Source organism: Varanus komodoensis, unplaced genomic scaffold (genome assembly GCF_004798865.1).
Source record: "Varanus komodoensis strain SLA01 unplaced genomic scaffold, ASM479886v1 scaffold8, whole genome shotgun sequence".
In the NCBI taxonomy this organism is placed as follows: Eukaryota; Metazoa; Chordata; class Lepidosauria; order Squamata; family Varanidae; genus Varanus; species Varanus komodoensis.
In genome coordinates, this window is record NW_025336481.1 from 39,734,058 (window position 1) to 39,760,345 (window position 26,288).

At 44.1% G+C, this 26,288-nt stretch overlaps 1 protein-coding gene across 3 annotated transcripts; it reads left to right on the forward strand.

The window, feature by feature from the left end:
* Positions 1-754: 754 nt before the first annotated feature.
* On the forward strand, positions 755-20,134 carry USP18 (ubiquitin specific peptidase 18). 3 transcript variants are annotated; one of them, XM_044455342.1, is made up of 12 exons: positions 763-855; positions 2,954-3,070; positions 3,277-3,456; positions 5,159-5,255; positions 8,057-8,202; positions 8,817-8,896; positions 10,255-10,401; positions 13,805-13,900; positions 14,233-14,403; positions 15,910-16,041; positions 17,169-17,218; positions 18,123-20,134. In XM_044455342.1, exons 2-12 carry the CDS (start codon positions 3,007-3,009, stop codon positions 18,187-18,189), a joined length of 1,230 nt encoding a protein of 409 aa, XP_044311277.1. In that variant the 5' UTR covers positions 763-855; positions 2,954-3,006; the 3' UTR covers positions 18,190-20,134. The 3 variants fall into 3 exon arrangements, with proteins under 3 accessions (XP_044311278.1, XP_044311277.1, XP_044311279.1); XM_044455343.1 differs by lacking the exon at positions 2,954-3,070 and having other exon boundaries at positions 755-855; XM_044455344.1 differs by lacking the exon at positions 763-855 and having other exon boundaries at positions 2,989-3,054; positions 18,123-20,133.
* The last annotated feature ends 6,154 nt before the right edge of the window (positions 20,135-26,288 follow it).

Genomic DNA, 26,288 nt, shown 5'->3' on the forward strand with positions numbered 1-26,288 from the left:
AGAGTTTCCGACTTTAAAAGAAAAGCAATAACAAAACCAAGATTATAAATTAACTGATAAAGTGTCTCTTCATCTGTATTAACTAAAACTGTAAATGTGTACCTGTATATACGGGGATCCGAAACAGGGCTCATGAGGTGCCATAGATAATTTAGCTGCCCATTTGCTCCGTCTCCAATGGGTGGATCTCAAGGTTCTTATTCCAAAATAGAAGCAGAGCTCGCCAATCCGAACTCTGCAACTCGCGCGATCCTAGGAAAATGCGCGCAGAACTGCTCTTCTACCGGAGTCGTAATCCCGCTAAATTTACTTCGATCAATGTATACCATGAGTAAGCACACATCAGAACCGGCTCAAACTAAACCCCAGGCATGCAACACAAGAGCTGAGCACCAAGATTATTTTTAAAAACGTTATTAAATTGCTATCACCAATGGAAATCAAATATCTGCTTTGCCTCCTCTGCACCTGGAGGAGACATTTACATCGGACCGCCCCCCCCCCCCCCCGCATTAAACTGGAAGCTTTCTTAAAAGCTAAGGAAGCACGGAGATGCAGCCACGGCTCTCCTGTGGATTACGGGCAAGTCTCTTGCATCCCGGTGCAAGAAAGACTATGCAGGAAAAGCAGAGAGTAGAGGCGGAGCCAGCGGTGGAGCTATTAAGTTTCACTTTCCATTGCGGGCCTTCTGCAATGGGAAATCAAAACTATGTGGCTTGCTTAGCTCCGTCCTCCTGCAAGGCACTTTGACGTCAGAAGAGAAAGCGGTGGCGCTGCGAACGGAGCTGTTCTCAGGCTCCTGCAGACTCAAGCTGGCTAAGAAGTGGACCAAGCACCTCTTTCCCTCGGTTCGCAGTAAGTGCCTGTTCTTTTTGCTCACATCTTCCTAAGATTGAGACGCAAACTAGACAAGACAGAAGTGCTGTCAGTGGGTGTTCGCCTGTCCTGTTGAGTGATTTTCAGCCTGTACGGGGCAGGGTTGCACCGCCCTGGAAGACACGGTTCGTAGCTTGGGGGTGTTCTTGGACCCGAGTTATCATTTGAGGTGCAGATGGACTCTGCGGCACTGTTTGCTGATGTGCCAGCTCGGACCCTTCCTGGACAGAGAGAGCCTGGCGACGGTTCCCCACACTCTGGTAACCTCTTGTTTGGATTACTGAAATGCGCTGTGCGCGCGGCTGCCTGAAAAAATCAGCTGATCCAAAGCAAGGCAGCAAGACTGTTAATGGGGGCAGGATCACGGGAATCGTCTTCCAGTTACGCAGGCTGTTGGTTAAAATCCCAGCCCTATTCCAAGTGCTAGTACTGATACGCAAAGCCCTAGAGGGCTTGGAGCCAGGCTATCTGAAGGACTGGCTCCTCCCTTATGTACCTACCCGGAACCTGCGGTCTCTTCTGGGGTCCCTCTCTGGGTGCCATTTCCAAAAGAAGTGAGGTGGTTGGTTACCAGGGGGATGATCTGTTCAGTTGTGGCACCCCAGTTTTGGAATGAGCTCCCCAAAGTGGTGTACCTGGCACTACTTTGTATTCTGTTTGGTGCCAGGTGAAGGCCTTATTTTTCCAGCATTTTAACAGTTTAACTTTTAACTCTGGTTTTACTGTATATATCCGTTTTATTCTGCATCACTGCTGTGTTTGTATCTAGAATAATGGTAATTGCAGTTGTGGTTTTGTTCTTTTAAATCAATTTTGTTTGTGTGTCTTTTTAACTTTCGTTAATTGCCAGAGAACTTTGGCTATTGGATGGTTTAAAAATTAAAAAAATAATACTAAATAAATAACTAGTTGCTGCTTTGTTTTCCTGTGGATGCAACTTGAAGCATGCTTCGATGGGGCAGGAGTCCTACAATTCCCACCGAAGAGCATTTTTTTCTGTCTAAACCCACATAGGGTTGTACCCTAAATGTGGGGAATATTTAAGGAGTGCAGTGTGGATCCACCAAGTATGTTTAATCTCTTTTTACTAAAGTGCAGCATCACGTTTTGATCTCTGAAGGAAAGGGGTTTTGCAACATCCCATCTGCAAGGCAGTCTGTCCTAATATGGTGCTCTTTGAAGTGAAAAGATGGAGTTCCTTCCCAACAAAATACTAGTTATGAAACAAAAAAAGAACACATAATTTGCTTGATGTGTGCAGAAATAAATATTGCAGAGTTCAATAACTTTTACTCCCAAGTTAAGTAAGAACAGGAGTGTAAACTTAGCTAAACTAGATTGGGAAGGGGGAATCTTCATTTTACCCCTTTCTTTTTCATTATAACGCAAAAAGGGCATGCTCCTACAGGGATGGGTAGATTCAAAGTCCTTCCTATTTCTAGGTCTCCTTTCCCTGTGGAACTGCCTAACAATTGTGCTCATTTCACACACTAGTAAAGTTATGCTCAAAATCCTACAAGCTAGGCTTCAGCAGTATGTTAACTGAGAACCACCAGAAGTACAAGCAGGGTTTCACAGAGGCAGAGAAACTAGAGATCTGAGTTGTCTGTATGTGTCTTGCTCAGAATGGCTTGAATCTGGCCAGCTGTGCTTGTCAGCCTTCCGGACAGCACACGCAGTTAGTGCAGGTGCCGGTTTGATGGCTGCATTGCTGCTGCTTAAAGGGCAGTGAGCTTGTGGCACCTTCCTGGAACGTTCATGGCCAGGCTGCAGTATCTTTCCTCCCGGGCAGCTTCCTTTATACAGCAAGTTGGGTAAGATGACTTCCAAGGTTCCTTCCAAATCTAAAATTTTATGATTTTATCTGCAACATCATACTCCCAATGTTATGCTTTCTGATGTGTCCTCCTTGTTGCCAGGATCAGGACAGCGTTACTAACAAATTGCTTTGCGGGCGCTTTTGAACGTAGCCCAAGGCCCACATGCAGCCCTAGGGTTGTAGGTTGCCTACTTACGCAGTAAAGAATATAAGTCCTGGAAATCAGAGCTATAATCCATCATTTTTCCTTCCTTTTAGGAGACAGAAAAAGATCTGCCTTCCTTAACTTGGTGGCCTCCAGATGTGTTGAAATGCAACTCATTGTGCTGGCTGAGAACAATAGAAGTTGCAGACAACTGGTGGGCATCAAATCAGGTTGGGGTTTGCTGTTTTAGACAATTATTAACCCGTATCTGTGCCTGAAATGGAACATTATTGTTCAGGAGCTGTCTTTTGCTTTATTGAGAAAAATGTAATTCGGATGACTTTTTCTCCCCATCCCAAAGAAGCACATGAAGTAAAGTTAGATGCCTATTTTGACAATCCCATAACTGACTTGGTTGCCTGTTTGCATTGCACAGCCTGGTTGATGGGTCAGGGAGTTGGAAGGCCACTGGAAAGCAAAAGTCAGAAACTGGATGAATTTCAGAGCATGAATGCTGAGGCGCATCAGACAGATGAAGAAGAAAGCACAGAGAATGCTTTGGAAAATCTCAACCAGCAGCTCAAAGCAATCTTTGGGAAGGCAGATTTAAGAAATGGTACAATTAAAAAAAGTTTGTTTTTTTATTTTCATTGCCAGTTACACCTTCTTCTTTCTTTTGACACTCTTTTCTGTTTCTCCATGTTATGTTGGCAAAGCTACATCTTATGCACAAAGGTATGTGTGCATGAGGTGGAAACATTTGTTGCTGCTTCCGATGCAAGTTTACAGATGCTCTCTTGGCCTGAAGACTGAATTACCATATTTTTTGGTCTATAAGATGCACTTTTTTCCCCCTCAAAAGTAAGGGGAAATGTCTGTGCGTCTTATAGAGCGAATATGTGTGTGCAGTAAGTCTGTCAGATGTGCAGCCCATGGGGAAGTGATGGGGAATGTGCCTGTGATTATGTGCCCATTTGATTCAGAATATTTTTTTTCTTGTTTTCCTCCTCTAAAAACTAGGTGTGCCTTATGGTCAGGCGTGTCTTATAGAGCAAAAAATACGGTATACTCTACAAAAAACTCCCTGGAAATCCATTCCAGTATTGACTGGAGCCAAAAGGAAAAGAGGCAGGGACAAAAATAGCAGGATATTTTAGTTTAAAACTGCCAGTAAGTCAGTCTTTGGAGAGGCTTTTGAAGCTGTGGGACGCAGCAGAGAAGCTGGGAAACTACCAGACAACTGGAGATTGAGGGAAAAGGATATGTAGCCATCCAGGGAAGCCATAGGGCTAGACTGGGACACCCAGAAAACAAGATCTAGTCCTTCAGCTGGCATTCTGTACTCCTGTTCCAGGGCAAAAGGAGCTTTGAGTAGTAATACTAAGTACAGCTACATAATCTTAGACCATGGACTTCAGCGTGCTGTAAGGGGCCCAGTAGATGCCCGTGTGCATTACTCCAGTTGTGAAGCACACAACTATAATTCTTTTTCTCCTCTTCTGCATTTTATAATGGCTTCTTTTTTTGAAGTGACTTTCTCTTTAAAGCTGCCAAAGGTTTCAGGCCAAAAAACTTGACTGCCTTTACCCATCTTGACCTGCTCATGCTTGGAGAGCTGCATAAGAGCTCCTTCTTGTTGGCTTATCTATGAAAGCAGTGATGTTGGTGACCACATGAGCCCGTTTCTGGGTCCACATCTCTGGAGTAAGTTGCCCTCCATGACCCACCACAGGCCAACATTGCAGGCCAACCTTGCATCCTTCGGCCCTGCAGCCATGCTTGCTGTGGCTCTGAGGTGACCTCAGTTTTTTCAGGGTGCAGTGAGGAGCAAGGAGGGAAGATGGCAGGTTTCATCAGTGGGTAAAGTATCCTGGCAGCACCTTGGCTTCTTCTCCTTGCATCTCAGGGCAACATGGAGAGCTGGCAGAAATCATCTGCCTTTGAGGTGTTTTGTGCAGCAAGTGAGGCATGAAGGTGACCTTAATCTCTGCATTCTTTCCACCCTCTATAAGAAGACTGTACTCCTTCAAATTTCAATGGCTATAGACAACCTCATTGGATTGTGTGGGTCCAGTCTGAAAATAGACAGAAGGGGGAGCCAGGGAGAGAAATGCAGACCATGTCAGTGGGGGACAAATTATTTCTGTTTCATGTCTGTCGACACAGTTTAAGTATTGTGCAGTTTGATCTTGTGTCTGTTTTCACAACAATGGAACAGAACCTAAAATCAGTGTGCACTGGATTCCAGTCTCAAAGGATATCTTTCTCCTTGCCTTTCACCCAAGCAGAGTAATTCCCATTTTGTCGTTTAATTTCAGAAGCGGTTGGCTTGTACAATATTGGTTTGAGCTGCTGCCTTAACTCCTTGCTTCAAGTTTTCTTCATGAACAGACACTTCACTATGATACTCCGGAGGTGAGTATTGGCGAGTTCAGTTTCTTGCCCTGAACTGGAGTGCTGTGCAGTTGCCAAGATGAAACTAGGTGTTAAAACTGGGATTGCAGTTACTGAGCAAGGGATCAAGAGGTCTCTGGTTCGCATCTTGCCTGTGTTATGAACTTACTTAGCTTTGTCGCTCTTTCTCAGCCTCAGTCTTCTGGTCTGCAGTATGGGAGAATAATTCTCTCTTCTCTATGGTGATTGTAATGCATAGAACCTTTAGGGTGAAATCCTATCCATTTTTAGACAGCAAAAAGTTCTTTCATTTCCAGCATTCCCCAGCCAGCTGTGCCTGGCATATAAACCCAGGATTATTGACTTAAAAGCAGCCAGAAGAAAACAAAATCTGAACCCCATTCATCTAGACCCCTTTCTGGGGGAAACTATCCATGCAATACTTGAATTCTCAATTATAAAGGAGGCAATGGATAACTGGAGTCGAACATGCATTCTGGACTTCAAGAAAGCCAACTTTAATGAACTCAGAAAAATGATAAGCAAAGTGCCATGGCAACACATCCTTAAGGGGAAAGGTGTCCAAGAGGGGTGGGAAACCTTGAAAAAGAAGTTTCTCCAAGCATCCATTCCTGGAAATATTTGGAGCAAATTATTTAAAAAATCAGTCTGCAAACATCTGGAAAAAACATAGTGCTTAATAGAAGCCAACATGGATTTATCAAAAATAAATCTTGTCAGACTAATTTAATCTCATTTTTTGACTGGGTGACCTCACAAATGGACAGGGGGAACACTGTGGACATGGTCTACCTAGACCAGGGGTCCTCAAACTTTTCCAGCAGGGGGCCAGTTGAAAGGTGCCCGTGGTGGGTGTGGGCTGCCAAGGTGGTGCTGGCGGGGGGGGGGGGGGGAAACAAGGCAGCCGCTTGCTCACGAGGAGATAATTTTCTCTGAGTGAATCCAAACCAGTCTCTGTGTGAGCAAGCCATGTGCCTGCATGTGGCGAGTGCAAAACCTCTGGGGCGAGCCAGTTAAATGGGCATGACGGGCCGGATCTGGCCTGCGGGCCGTAGTTTGAGGACCATGACCTAGACTTTACCAAAATTTTCAACATAGTGGCACACAACACTCTGATAAGCAAATTAGCAAAAACTGGACTAGATAGAAAAACTATTAGGTGGATCCAGTATCGGCTGCTGAATCAGACGCAAAGAGTGCTCATCAATGGCACCTTCTCCAATTGGATGGAGGTAACTAGTGGGGTGCCACAGAGTTCAGTCCTGGGCCCAGTACTCTTCAACATCTCCATTAATGATTTGGATGAGGAAGTACAAGGATAGATAATCAAATTTGCAGATGATACAAAACTGGGTGGAATAGCAAACACTCTGGAAGACAGAATGAAGATCCAGGGCGATCTTGATAAACTTGAACACTGGCTGAAAGCAACAGAATGAGATTCAATAAGAACAAGTGCCAAGTCTTCCACTTAGGAAAAAGAAACCAAATGCATTAATACAGCATGCGGAATATGGGGTTCAACAGAACTGAAAAAGAGAAAGCTCTCAGAGTAATTGTGGACAATAGGCTAAATATGAACCGATGATGTGATGCAGCCACCAAAAGTGTACATGCTATTTTGGGATGCATTAACAGAAGTATTACTTCCAAATCACGAGAAGTAGTAGTTCCCCTATACTCCACTAGCCAGACATCATCTGAAATGCTGTGTCCACTTCTGGGCACCAAGATTTAAGAAAGATGTAAATAAATTAGAAAGGGTCCAGTGGAGGGCAACAAAAATGATCCAGGGTTTGGAAACTGCCCTATGAGGAGAGACGGAGAGAACTGGGCATGTTCAGCCTTGAGAAGGTTGAAGGGGGACATGATAACCCTCTATAAGTACCTCAAAGGCTGTCACAAAGAGGAAGGTCAAGATCTCTTCTTGCTGATGCCAGAGTGTAGGACACTGAATAATCAAGTCAAGCTGTGACAACCCAGATTCAGGCTAGATATCAAGAAAAGTTTCTTCACTGTCAGAACAATAGGACAGTGAAACCAGCTGCCTGGAGAGGTGGTGGGCTCTCCCACATTAGAGACATTCAAAAAGAAATTGCACAGCCATCTGAGTGGGGTGGTGTAACTTGGTGTCTTCACCGGAGATCTTTATCTTCTCATGATGTGTTCAATTTACAGCAGTCTCAGTATTGTCTTTTGTGTTTCCAGGGCATGTTCTGGTTTGATTTGATCTAGCATCCCTTCATTTGTCTTCCTGTTGGCCGCGTTCAGCTAAGTCTAGCATCAGGGTTCTTGTCTACCATTTAGTAGTCTGGTATGCTGAAAAACTAGTTGAGAGAGTATAGAACCTATGCTAGTAAGGTATTGCTTGCATACTAGATCTGGATAAAAGAGGGACACACATCTGGTTAAGTTAATTGGATACCTTTATCACTGCTTCATGGTGGGTGTGCATATCTCTTCAGATTTTAAAGCTTTTCCTGATTAGCATTTTTTTTAGACTTTGGAATGTTGTTATTTGAAACACTGTGATCTCTTATGTTTGGAATCATGCATCCCACCTATCATATACAACTCCCACACTACTAAAGGGATGTCAGAGACGAAGAGAGTATTAAGGCTGGATTGGTGAGGGCAGCTAGGGAGGGGGGATTTCCACCTGGTAGCAGTGGAGAAGGCCACGAGATGGGACGGGGGAAAGAGCAGGAGCACATCATTTTGCCTGTTCTCTCTTCCATTCACAGAACAAGGTATTGCTGGTTCTTGACATAGGGTCATCATTTGTGCTCTTTCTTTTGCAGAATTCAAGTGCCATTTGATCCTGAGGAGAAGAAATTGAGCGTCCCTTACCAAATGCTGCTGCTTTTGGAACAGATGCAACGGGGCAAGCAAAAATCTGTGCACCCCCTGGATCTTGTCAAGTGTCTGGTGAAGCACAATATGAAATGTAAGGAGCAACTGGAAGGGGATGACCTTTGGCGCGACTGTGTCTCTCCTCCTCCGCATGATCTGGGCATGGAGAAAGGCTCCTCTGATGAACAGTGGCAAAACTTGGCAGGCTGTGTGCATTGGGTGACAAAGTGCGCGGAGTATTTGCTGGTGTGCATGGTGCACATGCATTCGCTTTTAATGAAGAACTTCTTCACACAGTGCATAGTGAAATGATGGAATCTGCTGGCACAGGATGTAGTGATGCCCATCCATTTGGATGGCTTCAAAAGGGGTTTGGACAAATTCGTGGAGGACAATTCGTTGATGACTGTGTGCTCCCTCCATTATCAAAGGCAGTGTCTCTGTACTTGTTTCTGAGCTGCTTGGGCAAGAGGAGATGGTTGTATTCTCATCCTGCTTGAGGGCTCCTGGGGGCAGTGGCTTTGCCACTGTGTGGATGGAATGCTGGACCACGTGGACTGTTGGTCTGATCCAGCATGGCTTTTCTTATGTCCTTCCCTTCTTGAAACTGGGAAGAAGACAGTGATGGAACGGCACTGAACATAACAGAATTGGGGAAGTTCATGGAGAGCTTTGTTGGTAAAGTCTCTTTCTCTGTTTTGTATCTAGTATTTGTTCTGCATGATGCTTCACAACTCTTCCTGCAGCTCTGGAACCTAATTAAGGACCAAATTGCCAATGAAGAGCTGGTGAGTGTCCAGTTTGGCAAGAAAAACATGCCATCATTGTGCTGTGTGCAGGCACAGTAAATTTATTTTGTGCAGCTCCTTGGTGGGAGGGAGTGTGGCCCATGGGCTGCATGTATTCCCTGGCCTTTTGTGTGGGCTCCAGCAGCTGCCAGATTTGAAGCTGCAGTGACAATAGGAAAACAATGAGTGGTCTGCTGCTGAATTTTGGTGGCAAAGTGATGGTGGTCCAAAAAGGCCAAAAGGGGTTTTTGCAGGAGACACAAGTCCTATGTGTGCCCTCACTTTTGCACTTGTTCCTGAAGAATATACATTTCTCCTGATGATCAAACAACAAAGTCAGTTACTTAGTGTTCTATCAGAGTGACACAAGAGAGTTGAAAATAGAAAACAGACAGTCAAAAGAAATCCGAATGTGTAAAGAAAAGCCTGGAGGTAGATGATTTGACACCAAATGTCATAAAAGTATAGGTCAAGCTAACTTTGTACAAAAAGCTGATGAATATTTCCTGCTGATTATGGTTTTCCTTTGTGCTAGATTGTCCTTCTTTTAATGAAAGTTTCTTGCTTTGACGTTTTCTGCTCCTAATCATTACAAAAAGCTAAATGTGTAACTTGGCTGTGCATGATGTCTGTGGCAGCTGATCCTGACTGGAGGCAGGCTCACTCTATATTGTTAGTGTGCACCTATAATAAATAGTTTTTTAATATATAAAACAATTTGCTGGCATTGCCTAGCTCTCTCACAGCCAGATGTTGAACAAGGCGGACTTTATTTTGGTCCTCAGCATTTCTGAGCTGCTACCTCCTTGGAAACTATAATTGTGATACCCTATTTCCCGAAGTAGTTGCCTTGAAAACTGTCAAAAATTATATTTCAAGTGGGATTTAGAAAAGGTTTCTTTTTTAATTTTTTGGCAGGAACTGTTAGAGCAACTGATTAAGACAGAATCTTGTTAACACTGCAAGGTTTTCTCACAGCAGTTCTCGAATCAAGAAAAGTTATCTGGGTGTCTTTGGATAAAGCTTTTAGTTATATTCACTGAAGGACATGCAGCTACAGATACAAAAGGAAGGATTCTGGGTGTTGGCTAAAGGGATACATTTCTAAATAGCTGAATGGCCATTTCAGTTTGTACTAAAGATTATCTATTTAATAGAGCATATGAGTATAAGGAAGATACAGTAAGGAATAGTGATATAAAATTTGATAAGAAGCAATCCGAAGACTTGAGACCAGATACTGAACTGTGACACTGTGAAGCAGTGAAGGCATGGAAAGGATCCTAGAGATACTAAAGCTATTGCATAACACTGACAACAAGCTTCACTGACTTCCAGTTCTCTTCTGCCCCTTTAAGGTTGAAAGACTGACTCGTCTGTATACCATCCAGCTGCAGGAATACCTGGTGTGTCAAAAGTGCTCGCTTAAAACAAGGAAAGACAGCCACATGGTGATGCTTCCCCTTCCCATGTTTGATGTTAATTTTCATCGAGTCAGGACTTTGGTATGTTTACAGGGTTTATAGCACTGTGATATGGTATATAAGCTATGGTCATGACTTGGCTAATGCATCTGGAGCTTTTAATTGTTGATTCTACTTTTGGTTTCATCACATAATTGAGATTCGAGCTCTTCACAGAGTTCTCCTTTTGGTGACATACAGGTATGTGAGGGGTGTCACACAGAGGTGGGTTGAGACCTGTTCTCCCCTGCAGAGGAAGGCAGGATGTGCTCCAACGGAGCAAAGCTCAGGGAACCCAGGTTCAATTTGGACACCAGGAAGTCCTTCCTGACAGTTAGGACTCCAAGGGTGTGGAATGGGCTTCCATGGGAGGTGGTTGAAGCCCCATCATTGAGGGTGTTCAAGGATAGCCTAGACATGCACATGGTAGGCATGTTGTGAGCGGAGCCGGCTAGAGCTGGGGATCAGACTAGATGGCCAGGGAGGTCCCTTCTGACTCTCTCTGTTTCTGTTTCCATTCATGCTGCATAACCCCTAGGGGGCAGTATCTATAGTGGAATAACACAATCACATGAGTAGGAAAATACATTTTTTCCTACTTCTATGAGTACTCATTTTTCCCTGCTCCAACCCCTGTGTCCCACCCCACCCCAAAGCACTGTTAAAAACAGAAGTGCAACTGGAGGGAAACATCATAATCTGAAGAACTTGAAAAAAAGCCATGGATGAGAAATCACAAATGCAGCATGAATGCCTCAGGTAGAACACCTTCTGGATGACCCAAGGTTGGGCAAGGAGACATGTGGTTGTCCTTCCTGTCCTGTTGAGGGCATGCTCAAAGCACACAATGAAGCTCTGGCCAGGAACCCTAGAAGAAAGGGGGCAAGGGAAAAAGGAGGCTAAACTCTGCTCCCTGAGATAATCGAGGTAGGTGCAGCCCATGTTTAGGACTCCATGATCGACTATGCCCTATCTTCCCCACCTGGAGTCCTACAGATGTTTTGGATGACAACTTCCAGAATTCCTGACTGTTGGCTGTTCTGGTTGGGGCTGATGGGAGTTGAAGTCCCAAGCATAGGGAGGGCACCACGGTGAGGATAGGTGATCTTCACTGTCTTGCTTGCTTTGCCTGTGGAGGTTAGCTGTGGGATCTAATGTGCGCAGGGGCAGACAGAATTGAGTTTGAGGATGTCAGACCCCAAACAGTAAGACTTTGATTCTTCTATCTTCCAGAAGAATGCTTTATATTCAATTTGTAAGAGCCCACATTGTGATTGATGACTACGTCATGAATGTATCACTTTGGGATTCCCTGATCATTTAATGCTTTCCATGATTGCCTGGAGAGCTAGAAGTGAGAAATGTGCTGGATCAGAGCTTGGTGCAGAGCTGTCCAGTACAGTTCTCTCTGATGCCTGGGTCAAAGCAGTGCCAGAATGGAAAGGCCATCTGCTCCCAAACTCCCTTGAGAAAGGATACGGTGCATGCATAGGAAATGATTGATAAACAGGGCTTACCACTATGCTGGAAAGAAAGTCTTATCAGGAATCGCATACAACAGTGACTGAAGCTGGGCATTTTCAACAAGTAATCAAAGTATACAATGTAAGGCGTAAGAACGTAAGAAACGCCCTGCTGGATCTGACCAAAGGTCCATCTGGTCCAGCACTCTGTACACGTGGTGGCAAACTGGCTGCCCACAGGATCCCTCAAGCAGGATGGGTGAAAGGCTTCCTCAGACCGGCTCCTCAGCAACTGGTCTGTACAGGCCTGCGGCCGCTGGTAAAGGAGGCAGCACATAGCCAGCAAGGCTAGTAGCTGCTGATAGCCACCTCCCTCATGGATCTGTTCAGTCCCTTTCTAAAGCCATCCAGATGGGCACTTCCCATGGCTGTGAATCCCATAGTTTAGCTATACGCTTTTTGAAGAAGTTCTTCCTTTTATCTGTCCTAAACCTCCCACCAAACAGCTCCATGAGATGATTGTGGGTTTGAGTGTTATGGGAGAGCGAGAAGAATGTCTCCCTCTTTACTTTTTCCACAGGGCATATATACCTTAGAGTAACCTTCCCCAACCTACTGACTGTAACATTCAGCTGCCCCTGAGTCCCCATTTCCCAGCAGCTGGCAGGGATTTATTTTTAAAGAAATGTTTATTAAAAGAACAATTATTATTATTATATTTATTATTATATTTATTATTATTATATTATTATTATAAATAAATTAGGTGTGTGTGTGGGGGTGGGTGGGTCTTAAAACACTACAACATGCAACACACATACCAGGTGAGAATTGGAGAGCAGCTGTTTCACTGGATTCACATCACTTGGCTCCCCTCAAGACCCCCAGGCCGGTTGGCCTCCTCGGACTGAACATAACGAAGCTAGCTGTTCCTGCCCCTAACACAGTGTACAATACCTAATGTAGCCTTCTTCCCATTCGAGTAGAGCAGTATTTCTCAACAGAGCCTCCGGCAGCAAGAGGAAACCTCTCTTCAAAAAAGAACTCTGGTCTCCCTCAGCTCCCTGCTTTTACAGTGGCGCCTCGTACATTGAACTTAATTCATTTCAGCAGGCCGTTCGAACTCTGAATTGTTCAAAGTCCATATCAGAAATAATGGAAAGTGAATTAATCCATTTCCAGGTGCTAAATGATACTAAATACAATAAAACGATCGAAAAGGTATGCATTGAAAAGACATGGAAAGCGATCGAAAACTTGGGCGCACAACAGATAGTGTTTCCACGACGACTGCATTTTTCTCACTGCACGTGCAGTTTGAACTTAGAAGCATTGTTCGAACTTTGGAATGATTTTATCTCAATTTTAGTGTTCTAGTTCTGTAATGTCTGAACTTAGGATCGTTCAAAGTATGAGGCACCGCTTATATCTAGTTAGATCAAACAGATGACTCCTTTGGTGACATCTCCTGACAGTACCCTGGCGAAAATTGTATGTCCTTCAGGCCTGTAATCTCTGGCCTTGCAGGGTGTGACTGGCTTTGTCCTCGGAAGTAATTTAGGATGTTTGGCATTCCCATTGCTATCAAACCTCCACCTTGGTGCCTAGTTTTCCTTGAGTTGCCATCTGGCTGAGGCGGCCTGGCTTTCATGCCCAGGGTTAACCCTTCAGCTCCTGGGAAGCGCTGAACTGGTTCTCCATTACAGTGGCCTCCAGACATCTTGGGACTACAGCTTCCATCAGCCAGCAAGCCATTGCCTGGGACTATGCTGGGAGTTGTAGGCTCATCACCACCACCCCTGTGAGTGCTTTTTTGGCAGAAAGGCAGGATATAAATAAAAATATAGTCCAGCATGTTTGGAGGCTGGGGAAGGCCGCCTTGTTGAGTTTAGATTAAACTGAAGGAAGGGAACAAGAATCTGAGTTAGTAGAACCTAATATCTGCTCTCTTTGCCTTATACAACCCTTCCCTGTGTTTCTAGGAAGATTCATTGCGCTGTTTCTTTGCACCAGAAGAGCTGACAGAGGAAAATACTTTTCACTGTGACCAGTGCCACAAGAAAACCTCATGTGTGCGGGTAATGCTGTTTTTTGGGGAAGCAGTGCAGTATTCTCTAGACATTGCTTTCTGGGAACTTCTTGCTGTTTCCATTTTGGGGTGGGGTTGTTTCAGGCATTCATATATTGTGTCCTTATGCTGGGAAAATCTGCAAGGCAGCTGTATGGCTGCATCTCCTGGATAAAGTCGGATAATGTGTTTGCTCAATGCGAGGCCCAAATGCAATGAAAGGAAAGGCATGGTGGTTCTTGTACTGGATCTCTTGCCCCTCCTTCCATTACAGTTCATGCCTGCCAGTCATTTTTTTCAGTCTTTGCCTTGCACTAATAGTGTGTATGTTGATTTTTGCAGAGCACGAAACTAACATCTTTGCCCCAGACTCTGATTTTGCACCTAATGCGCTTCTGCACCAAGGAGGGCAACAGGACGTGGAAGATCAGCCATTCCTTAGTCTTCCCACAGAGCCTCGATTTCAGCCAGATCCTGACAACAGAGCAGTATCACCCAGATGCCCAGAATCAGGTAGAGTTTACTTACAACATGGTCAGTCTGGCCTTAGGAGACATCGTGAAATGGGTTTGGTTGCTCCAGGTTTAGCAAGGGGTGCCTCACCTGGACTTCAGGAGTAAAAAGCAGCTCTTCGTAAGTATTCCCCCATCGCTGCATTTAAGACCCTGTGTCACAGAATAAGATGTGCACAGGCTTGGAATTTCAGCTGCCCCTTGAAAGCACTGCTTACTTCAGAGTAAGCTTACAATCTGTAAAGATTCTTTTTTGGCCTTGCTCACTCCTTCCTTCGGCCTATGCATATTTTCCTCCTGGCCTCACACACCCAGGGAGCAATACCGCCCCCACCTGGCCTGCTCCCTGCAGGCTATTCCCAGATTGGAATTTGCTCTTGGGCTGACAAAAGCCATGTGCATCCTTTACCTGGCTAGATGGTTTACTCAATGCAGCACCTTCTTTTCTTTGCACCTTGTTACGTGGCAGGGACAGACCCCAGGCTAGTATGACTTTTGGGCTCCAAGGTGATCACACTCTTGCTCCATGATCCATGCTGGAGAAAGAGATCTTTGTCTCCTTTCCTCATCTCTCTTCTCTCTGCTGAAATGCTCTTCCCCAGAACTGGGTCCCAGGAAGTCATAAGGACAGAAACCTGTGACATTCCCAGAGCTGCAGCAGACTGTTCCAGGCAAGGGCAGTGTGCTGCCCTCCGATGACTTGGCCAGAACGATCCGGCATTATGGAAGCACAAGGTTATAACCCCTGGTGCTTTCCTTATATAAACATTTTGACAAGAAACTAACACTGAACTTTGATAAACTTTTATTCTTTTAATGTGTTTTCCCAAAGAAACCACTGTTGGTTTGTAAGTTCTGTGATGCTTAGTGGTGACTTGTCTTGATCACTGTTCTCCCTCTCCTGGGTAGTCAGCTAAAATATATATGAGTGCTAGCTCAGGCTGGGAGGACTGTAGCAGGACTCTGGGTAATTCAGTGAGTTTTCAGGCAAGGCAGGGCTTAAAGCAAGGCTCTCCCAGCTTACGTTTTTAGTTGCTAGTGCTCATGGTTTGGTTGTAGGAGAAACACTGTTGGAGTAGTTAATCCTGATCAAGGAAGACAAAAAGATCCAAGTACATGGGAAAAGATGTTACACATTGGATCAGTAAAATGCAGCTTCCTCTGTTCCTGTGTTGGTCCATCCTTGACCCACTCATGGTCTGCAGTGCCGTTGACTCTAGCCTTCCCTAACGTTGGGCCTGCCAGGTGCCTTGGACTTCAGCTCCTGTCAGCCCCATGCAGCATGGCCGATGGTCAAGGTCATTGGAACTGCAAACCAAAACATCTTGATGGTACCAGGTCAAAGAAAGGAAACCTTCAAAGAGCAGGACCTGGTAGAGAAGACAGTTGAAAAGAAATGGGGTTATGATGTTAATAGTCAATCCTTGCTGGCAGCTAGCAGTATGAAGGGTTCTTTTTTTCCACTGCAGTTGACCCTCTGTCTCTGTCTCTGTGTGCTTCTTCCCAGGACGATGGGTTGTACGATCTCTTTGCGGTTGTGGCCCACTCAGGATCAGCTGACATTGGTCATTACTGCGCATACATCTGGAGCCTTATAAAACACAAATGGTATTGCTTCAATGACTCCAGTGTCTGTCCGGTGAGGAAGCCAGACCTGTCCCTCGTATTCTTCTCTGCTAGCAGTGAAGGTTCCTGCATGTATTGCTTAGCCTCTTAACTGGGAAAGGGAGCCGTAGGCACAGGATCTGTGCTTTTATCTCCTATCACTGACTGGAGATAACAGAGGGAGTCCTCCTTTTGAGAAAAGGGATTTCCTCTGTACATGGAGAGGCAGAGTGTGATGGCTCTCTTCTTCCTCACTGCCCATGGGGGGAAAGCATTGGGCCTCTCTGCAGAATCAAGCCAAGGACTGCTTCCTCTTTCTCGTGGCACTTCATCTCCTCAAGTGCCAGCCAGCATGGCCAACTGCCCAGAATTATGGGAGTTTTAGTTCAAAATATTCGTAGGGCACTAGGTTGCCTCTCTTTCTGTAGGCCAACATTCCTCAAGCTGCATACAGAAAATAGCATCTCCCCTGTCTCCTCTGTGCTAAGACAGACAGGGAGTGACTCTGCCTGCACACAGAATGCCACATCTGTGTCTTTCTCTGCTTGCAGAAACAGTGGGTGGCATCAAAGCGAAGGAGCTCTGGGGCAGGGAATACCCTATAATGCTGTCTGGGCCTTGTGGGGTGAGCAGCAGAGTTGCTGTTCCAGCCCCCACAGGGCTTCTCTACAGCAGGCATTTGTGGTGCATTCTGATTTCTCACTCACAGGAGTTTGTAGGTGCTTTTTGTGATGTTGTCACTCTCCAGGGCCTCTCCTGTGCTTTGCAACCATGTTGCAGCTTTTTTTTTAAGATCAAGGGAAGTGTGGTATTAATTGGACATTGCACTATGAGATGCTTGAGTATTTTTGTAATTGTGCTAGACTGAAGCACCCCCTTGTGGCTGTGTAATGAAACATGGAAAGGCAGATAAAGGACCCCCCCCCCTCAAAAAACCCCCACATGTGAAAGAGCCAGTCTTAATCCTACCAAGAATCTGGACACTGAAGCCTTGGTAAAGTGGAAGATTACACTATTTCAGCAGGGAAGGCCAAAGGATAGCTAAATCTAGTTCCAGCAGTGTATGAAAAAAGTGTAATTTTAGTTCTGTGTATTGTTGTACTTTCACAATGGATCTGACTGGGGTTTTGAATAATTGTGCTGAACATGTTCACTCGGCAGGTATCTTGGGATGATGTCAAATGTACCTATGGAAAAGCACATCTCCACTGGTAAGGAAGAATACTTCCTCTTTCTCCTGGAATAGGAGAGGTGATGGCTGTGGTGAAGCCATTAGGCCAGTCTTCCTCACCTGGTGCCTCTTGCTCTCTTGGACTATCCCACTCTCTCCCCAGCAAGCAGCGCACCAGGATAGGGAGAGCTGCATTAGATTCATGGCTGGCTCTGTGAAAAGAGAATCAAATCATTACATTTCATTTTGGAATGAACAGATCGGAAGGCAGATGTGGGCTGTAATTTCACAGGCTTTCTCTTGAGGCCTGCATGCTTCCACTCAAGTCATTCTTTCAGTTCAGCCATTTACATGGAAAATCAGTTACAATAATTGTCTTTGAGGGGCTAAGTACAGATTACAAGCTGTTACCATCTCTTGTCTCCCTTTATTTTTTGTATTCTCTGACTAAAGAGGATGCAGTGTGAAGTGTGTGCCTGGATAGGCCTGGATCTCTGCTTGACTTCAGTTGTTGGCCGTGTTTACAAGGGAGACAGCCTTTTTCTCCCTTCCTTCATCTTCTATTGCATTGCACAACTGTCCTGAATGGAATTTGGTAGCTCAGTGCTAGGTCAAATGCTTTATGATTTAATCTCTGGTGTCTTCCTCTTGCAAGGAATTCAAGGCAGCGTACATGGTCCCCCTTTTCATTTCATTCTCACAACAATCCTGGGAGGCCGGTTCAGCACAGGGTCACAAGATTGGGAGCTGGGTTGGGAGAGATGACATATGAGGAGAGATTGAGGGGGCTGGGTCCTTTCAGTCTGGAGAAAAGGATGCTCCGAGGGGATCTTTTAGTGACTTTATAGGTATGGGAGGAGATGTCAAGTGGAGGAGGGCTATGACATGGCTTTTGGATGTGCTTTCTCCATCAACTTTCTGCTCTTTTTTTCTCAATCCTGTAGGGGAGAAACAGCCTATCTCCTGGTTTACTTGAAAAGGAACTGCAACGAGCTCTACTTTGATCCTTGATATTTCCAGGCAACTAGAGAGATGCTCCAGTTGGTAGTTCCAGAGTTGTCACAGACCCTAGCAAGATCTTTGACTTTTTATCCATATCAGTGCAGAAGAATGTAAGGGACAGTGTGAAAGACAGGAAGGAGGATCAGGAATAATACTGCCTCCTGGAAGATTTGCTGAAAAGCAAGGAAGCATATTTCTTTGCAAACACTTCTGGAAAGCCGAGTAGCCTTATCTCCAGGAAGAACTTGTGTCTGGCTGCTATAGAAGGCATGACTATTATTTTTGCATAAGGAGAATGTTGTAGTAGCTTGTGTCTGTGGAAGATGGAACTGCATTTCAAACTGATTTCTTTGAACCAGTCCAATTACCTTCTTGAATTCTTTTTAAGGCATGTGACTTTGGAAGCATTCTAACAATCAAAACCCTCCCTAAACCACTTTCCCAAGAGACAAGGGAATTGTAGCTTGCTGAGGATGCTAAGAATTATTTTAAGAGATCCCCATTCCTTCTCCTCCTACTTTAACAAAACTGGTCCCCAGGATATCCTGGACAGAAGCATGGACAATTTAAACAAGCTGTTCTGTAGCAGAGAACTGCTGTTGAATTTGCTGACACAGACCCACAGATACAGATATTGTTGACACATGATTTGAGAGGGACCCCTGTCTTTTGTAAAGCGGCCTACTTTTCAAGAAGTGGGAAGCAGGCAAAGCAAGAGCCATGGGGCACCCAGCTCTAGTGCAGTAATAGTTGACCGATCCAAGAAATACAGTGGCTGCCACCTACTATGAAAACCAGCCCCACTCTTCGGTCTCCTGGGGACATGTATCAGCCCTGGGGCCTTTACTTACGGTGAGCCCAATGTTCTTACTGCCATCTCTGCATTGTTAGTAGGTTTTTAAATCACTTTAAAAATCTTTTAAAAAATTACCAGACAGCCTGCAGTAGGCATCTGTGGTCCCCATCCTGCATTGTGAGGTAACTGACATTGCCCTGGCTCACATTCTGTAGTGCAGTTTACTCATAAGCAGCCCTACAGACTTGTACTATGACATTGTCACAAACTGCCTAGTCTGAAACATTCTGAAATTCCAGCCTCTCACCTTTTATGTCTTTTTCCCTTATAAACCAAAGTGTGCCCAAGGCTCAAAAAGGCACAGTTACTTTATATTTAAAATGTTATTGGTTTTTACTGTGTTTTTATTGTGTTTTTTTCTTGTAATTGTGAGCTGCCCAGAGGTGCCGTGGCACAATTGGGTGCCATACAAATGTTTTAAATAAATAAATAAATAAATAAATAAATAAATAAATAAATAAATGTGCCACAGAATCTCCATAGGGGTATTATTATATCCCCCCAAAAAGGCCGCAAACAAAGAAACAAAAGAAAGTTCAGCAAGATCACTTGGGTCTCTTTTTAAAGCTAAAATCTTCAGGAATCTGAGTCAAAATCTGTTTTGAAACTTTGCTATGATATTTTTCAAGTTGGTGGAACAACCTATTGGTATGAAAAGAAAAAGTTAATTCACTAAGCATTGTTAAATAGATTTTCTTGTTTTGCCTAGCTTCCAGAAGGATTAAACCTGTGTTCCCTGAGAAGCAGAAGTTAGTCTTATTTGACTGATACCTTCTGGGAGACAATTTCAGCCTGAACAAAGGCTTTTCATTTGCAGAATTTTTCTTGTCTGAGGAACTTTTCATCAGGGAACAAAAATAACCCCAAATGCAATTAAGAACTAGAGACAAGGACATTATATACTCTAAATGGATGTAAACATGAGTAATGCAACATTAAGGACCATGAAGTCCATCCTGTTTTGTATTTAAGTATCTGGTCAGATAGGGATGCAGGTGGCACAGTGGTTTAAACTGCTGTGCTGTTGGGCTGGGTGATCGAAAGGTTGCCGGTTCGAATTTGCACAAGGGAGTGAGTTCCCGTGCTCCGTCCCAGTTCCTGCCAACCTTGCAGTTCAAAAGCATGCAAATACAAGTAGATAAAAAGGTACCACTTCGGTGGGCAGGTAACAGCGTTCCGTGCACTTTGGTGTTTAATCATGCCGGCCACGTGACCATGGAGACTGTCTGCAGACAAACTCTGGCTCCCTCGGCTAGGAAACGGAGATGAGCACCGCCCCCTAGAGTCAGACATGACTGGACTTAACGACAAGGGGAAACCTTTACCTTTACCTTTATCTGGTCAGATAATTAGCAAATTCTTAGCATAAGGTAGTAGCTACTGTTGGTTAAAGTAGACTTGGTGAAATGGAGTCCTTTTCATTTTGATGGGTCTACTCTTACATATGACTAACATCCTGGATACTACCTTTAAATTAAAGCTGTGTGGGATCTCTGTTAGTTTCATGTTTATTTTTATCCTTTTATTTCAACATGAATGTGCAAATCTATGCTTTCTGTAAACCAAGAAACATATTTAATGAGTACGTATTCTATTTAATGCAGAACTTTGCCTGAAAATAAAACATTTTAAATTATTATGAAGGAGATGTACTGTTGTCAATTTCCTTATTTTCACTGAGGAACACATGTTTCTATCTATTGCTGGGCAGTGCCTTTATTGGGACTAACCAAAGTGTCATAACTTTTGAATTTCCAGAGCTCTGGATATTAAGTCTTTCGTGTTGAATTCACAATAATGGACTCCAGTAACAACTCCAGTGCTGCAGTAACACTGGGAAAATTAATCTTATGTGTATGCTCCATAAATTGTGTTCAGTAACAAGAATAGGTTCAGGCCACAGTCCTGGGGACTTACTGGGATGTTAACTGGTCCTGGGGTGCTTCCTACTTGTTCCAAGAAGTCACACAAAATGGGGTGTGTGTGGGTGGGTGGTGTGGAATTCTGGGCTGTACCGTTCTGGGGGAAGAGATTCCTAAACTATACCATTTCTTCCCCACACCCCATGTTTTAATGTCCTCCAGTTGTATGTATGTGTTTCAAGAGGCCCTTAAAGGACTAGAATGTATGGCAGAGAAACAGTTGCACAATAAAACTCTCAGTGCAAACGTATTTTCTCTGATGTACAGTTGTCTTTGTCTTGATGGAGGCAGCATTGATGCTCAGTTTATTTCCAGTTTATGGATCAATTGTAAGAAGTTTAAAAGGCATTACAGTATAACCAAGTCATTTTAAGGCAGAATGCGCCATAAGGTTTTGCTTATATATAAAAGTAATATAGATAACATCAGATATTATAGATAGGTATAGGAGAGATAGTGGACAGGGTAAATTTCTGGTTTTGTGGGCCTAGGTGGAACCAGAGTAAATTTCAGGAAGTAATAGTTTGGTAGCAGAATTATTTTCTTTTACTAAAGAAAAAAGCCAATTGCTGAAATCTTGTGGTTGATGCATTTTGTTTTTAGATATGCGGTCAACTGCTGGTTACAGAAACAGGATGCTTAAAGAGAAGCTGGTGATATTTTTGACTTTCTTTGGAATTAACAAAGGCCTCAGCACTGATGTTAATAGATGGGAGCCACTTAAATTTTGGTATTCTACATGCGGCATTTATCTTGTGTTCATCATTCTCTTCTTCTTGTTTATGGGTCCTTTAGGCAACCTCGTGACTCTCCAGTTTTGCTTCTATGCCAAATAAGCATGTGCAATAAGTGGTCAACTGTTTTTGTTGCTGCTTTTGCAGATAAGTCTTCTCCAAGTTATGACAGCCCTCAGCATGAACGCTTTCCAAAATGCCCCATCTTTGACAGGCCTGCTCTGCTCTTGTCCAAATATGACAGACTCAGTTTTGTCATGTTTGCTTCTAGGGAAATCTTTGACTCGCCATGGCCTAGGACTCACTTGCTCATCTTTCAGCTGGTCCAGGGTATTGTAAAGCTCTCTTCCAGCATCATGTTTCAAATGCATCAATTTTCTTCCAGCTCATAGTGTTTGGGACTACAATGGCGTCAATGACCTTGGCCTTGGTCTCCAATAAAACTCCTTATTTGATGATCTACAGTCAAATGCCTCAAACACAACACAAAAAAAGTTTTCAGCTTGGTGCCTGTTTAATAAAATGGTACTTGTTCATTGGCAGACAGTCAGCAATGAAGGCACAAGATGGACCTACCTTAAATGGAATTTCAGAGCCCATCCACATGATACCCTAATATTGGCAAGATGGAAAGAAGGGCACTGCCTTAGGTTTCTGTGCTGACTGAGCACCAGCTGGGGTTTTGAATCACGCGGAATAATTTGATGCTGATCACAAATAATGGCCACTTCACTGCTCAGTCTTGATTCTGGATCATTTATGAACTTGTTACAAAGACCAGATCATAATGCAGGTCTTTTGGGGGACCCCACTGTTTACATCCCTCCATTGTAGGAACTTTACTACCTGCCTTTTGTTCTTTAACCAGATAGTAAGTCATAGGAAAACCCTCAGTCTTATCCCATGACAAACTCAGGAGCCTTTGGTAAGGGACCTCGTCAACACTTTTTGAATATGCAGAATTTGGTGGATTTGCATTCTTGTTGACAGTCTCAATAGTCTTAAAAGGTTAGTAGCTGATTGCTTGATCATGGTTGGCTTGATAGCACAGCCAGAGACTGAGCAGCTTTGCAGGCTTCCTAGGAACGTTACATTATGAAGTGTCGGGATAACAGGTGAAAGAAGACTTGTGGGAAGTCCTCCAGACACAGCAAAGAGTCTTTCTGAAGGTTGATACGGTGGCAATGGAGCCGTCCAACGGATTCACCTGTGTGTTCTAGCCAAGCATTTATGAATGGTGAAGGGGTTCTTGCAAGCTGTCCCTAATGACATCGAAGGTCCATCTACAACCCACTGACATATAATGGGCACTTTGCAGATAAAGTCACTCATGTTGTTTCCAGTATGGATCCTGTTTTGCAGTCTTCAGGCTTCTTGGCATGAGGCATTTAGCCTGGCACTTTACTGAGACTTCTTCTTCTATTTTTCTATGTGCCCTTTTAGAGGAGCACTTTTCCCCATGTGTTTTCCATCTGTCTTTCTAGCTGTTCCTATATGTTTCACTTTACAATGCTCACTTGTTTGGAAAAAGCAAACAAGAAGAGCAAGGAGGTTCGCCTCACAGCCAAATAGGGACTAGAACTTGGATCTCCCGGGTCCTCACGCCAACACTCTAACCCCCACACCACACTGGATCTTTGGAGCATTGTCCAAGTTAAAAAATTTTTAGAGCACTCTGAGTACTCTGCAGGTACTTATAGGATCCTCTTATAATATCTATAATATCTTGCTCCACCACAAGCATGGCAAAGCATTTAGCTACTCCAAATCATTAGTTAACACTAGAAGGATCAGACTCCAAATGATTTATCGCAGCATCTGGGGAATAGATGCTAAATCTGAGCTCAGGGATTTTGTCACCATGATTCATTGTCTTGCCACAATCTTTGCTAAGGGCCATCATTTCAAGTGCTTATTTGGGCCTTTGCTGCTTGCTCAGATTTCAACAGGCTTCTGTGAAAGGGATTGCTTCAGTGACGGGGTGTGTTGAAGCGAGTGTGTGTTGAACAAACTAACTGACTTGGTAAGGCATGAGAGAGGAGTGGCAAAACATTCTGAAAAAACCGAAGAGATGGTGGGAACATGCAATATAACGCACCAGAGTCTTCAGAAAATATCAGTATTATTAGCCCAACTCATATTTGGAGAAGTTATAAACTCAACATTACTTTCTCATGGCAAATAACAGGTGTGCATGGATTGGGGAAAAGAGGTAGCCCTTCCTCGGTGGGAGGGGGGGTGTCTTTATGAGAGTTCCCCAGGAAAAAGAAGAATTGAAACACTGCAACAGCCAGGGTAACATTCCTGATACCACCTGGTCTGCTCAGGGTTTTCTGAGCCCTATTATGATAACCCATCGGGAAGTTATAAGAGGTAAGGTGCTTTAAATCTTGCTCAAAGTCCAAAATAGCTGGACTTAAAAAATTCCTCTTGAAAATCCTACCCCTGCCTCCAGAAATGATATTTCTACCAGTGCTCACATGGGAAAGAGTTTAGTGAGATTTCCTTTTAAAACAATGCAGCTGAAAGGCCACATATTCAATATTAACTTCCCCCTATCCTCAATCCTATTTGAAGCTGCTATGTTAGATTCAAAAGTGCCCTTCTTTGGAGGTTTCATCTGAAGCTCTGTTGTTCAAGGAAAAGAACGTTTTGCTTCAGTCTGATGTTTTCAATCCATTTTCATTTGTCCTGGCAGCCACCTTTTCCTTCCCACTGCCCCGCCAGGGATCGTGTAACAAAAAGGGTAATATTAAAATGCCACTTAGCCAATCAGTTGTAGCTTCATGATGATATAACTAAGGGCAAGTAAGAGCATATGAACACACACACACACACACACACGAGTGTGGAAAATTTCTCAGAAATGAGAGACCTTTTAAAGCACTGCCAGAAATGTTTGGAAAAAGCAAGCAAGAAGAGCAAGAAGGCTTGGCTGAGTTCTGTTAGGAATAACAAACTGGATGCAATTTGATTACAGCTTCAGAGCTAAGGAAGCCTCTAAACCTGGGTGTGGAACCTCAGGTCTGGAGGCCAAATCCTGCCCTTGTGGGGTCCTAATCCAGGCCACTGGAGTTCTGCAGGTGCCTATGTCCTCTTTCCCCCAGTCTTTTCATGTTTACTGGCTTTTGTGCAGGTTTTTCCCCATTCTGAAAGGTTGAAATGTCTCAATTAAGGCTACATCATTCGAAATAGGTGCTTTAAGGCACATTTCTATTTGAGTTCCCATAAATTCTGAACTCAGGCTTATGAGCACCCCAGAGAGGAGCAGTGCTTCTGCTCCCCACCCTGCATTTCCCAATAGACAGGCTTTTCCCTGAATCCAGATGAGGTGGAGAGAAACAGCTGGAATGGATGCAGTGCCCTGGCCTCTCCAGTCTCCTGAAACACCGTCTCTTCTCCCTCCCTGAGCTTGTGTTCCTGAGCTTAGAGAGGTGGCTGGTGCAGGGCTTTCCATGCAGGTTGCATTGAATGGGAAGATTGGCTCCTTGATTCTTCTCTCTTGCTGTCTTCAGCCTTGGAGCTAGGAATCCAGTCTCTCCCATGGCTCCTCAGATGCTATTTTGCCCTCCATTGAAAGAGTGCTCAGTCCAAGTTTCATATAAAATGAAGAACTTCCCAGAAGAAGGAGATGTAACTTGCAATATATAAGTCTTGTGCAAATGTGTGCCCTCTTTTTTGGTGTTACATTTCCTCTGTTTTGGTTATTCAGAGGTAGTTCCCTTATCCATAACATAAATGATGCTTATTTACTGGCCAAACATGATGCCCTACAGAGCAGATTTCCAGTTTTGCTAGAATTTTGAGATCCGGCAACTTGAGCCATCTGCAAATAATGGCTCAGATGGGCAAACATGTGCTATGAATTAGGGAAAAGGGTGTTCCAAGCAGATGCAGAACTCAGGAAATACCAGAGACTAACTCACAAGACCATCCATGCAAATATCCACTTCTTGTCCCCAGCACATTTCAGCAACCTAATTGAGGAGTTGAATGCATCTCAGTCCTTGTCACCCTTACACATGATCAAATCTCACGCTCATCATGCAAATGACTTGGTGATGTAGCAACAGATTCCAATCTGCCTTCTGTGTGGGGCTGGTGGAGAGATTATACATTCATTCCATCTAATCTTCTTGAAGGAGAACCTGAAAAGAGCCAGTGTGGTGTAGTGGTTAAGAGCATGGGACTGGGACTCGGACGATCTGGGTTCTAGTCCCTGCTCGGCCATGGAGCCAACTGGGTGACTTTGGGCCAGTCACAGACTCTCAGCCCAACCTACCTCATAGGGTTGTTGTTGTGGGGATAAGATGGAGGAGAAGAGATGATGTAAGCTGCCTTGAGCCCTTTGTAGGAAAAAGGCAGGATATAAATCGAAAAATAAATTAAAAATAAATAAATAAATAAATAAATAAATAAAAAGGGAGAAAGGAGAGACAGAGAGAAGGTATTACCTTCAGATGCATTTCCATTTTTTTGTTTGGCTTCCTGTCATTGACAGCAAATGAGTGGGTGGTTAGGCAAGGAGGTTATTTTTGATGTAAGTCCCTGGGAGGGGGGGCTACTTTTTGTGCAGAATGTCCCTACAGAGAGATT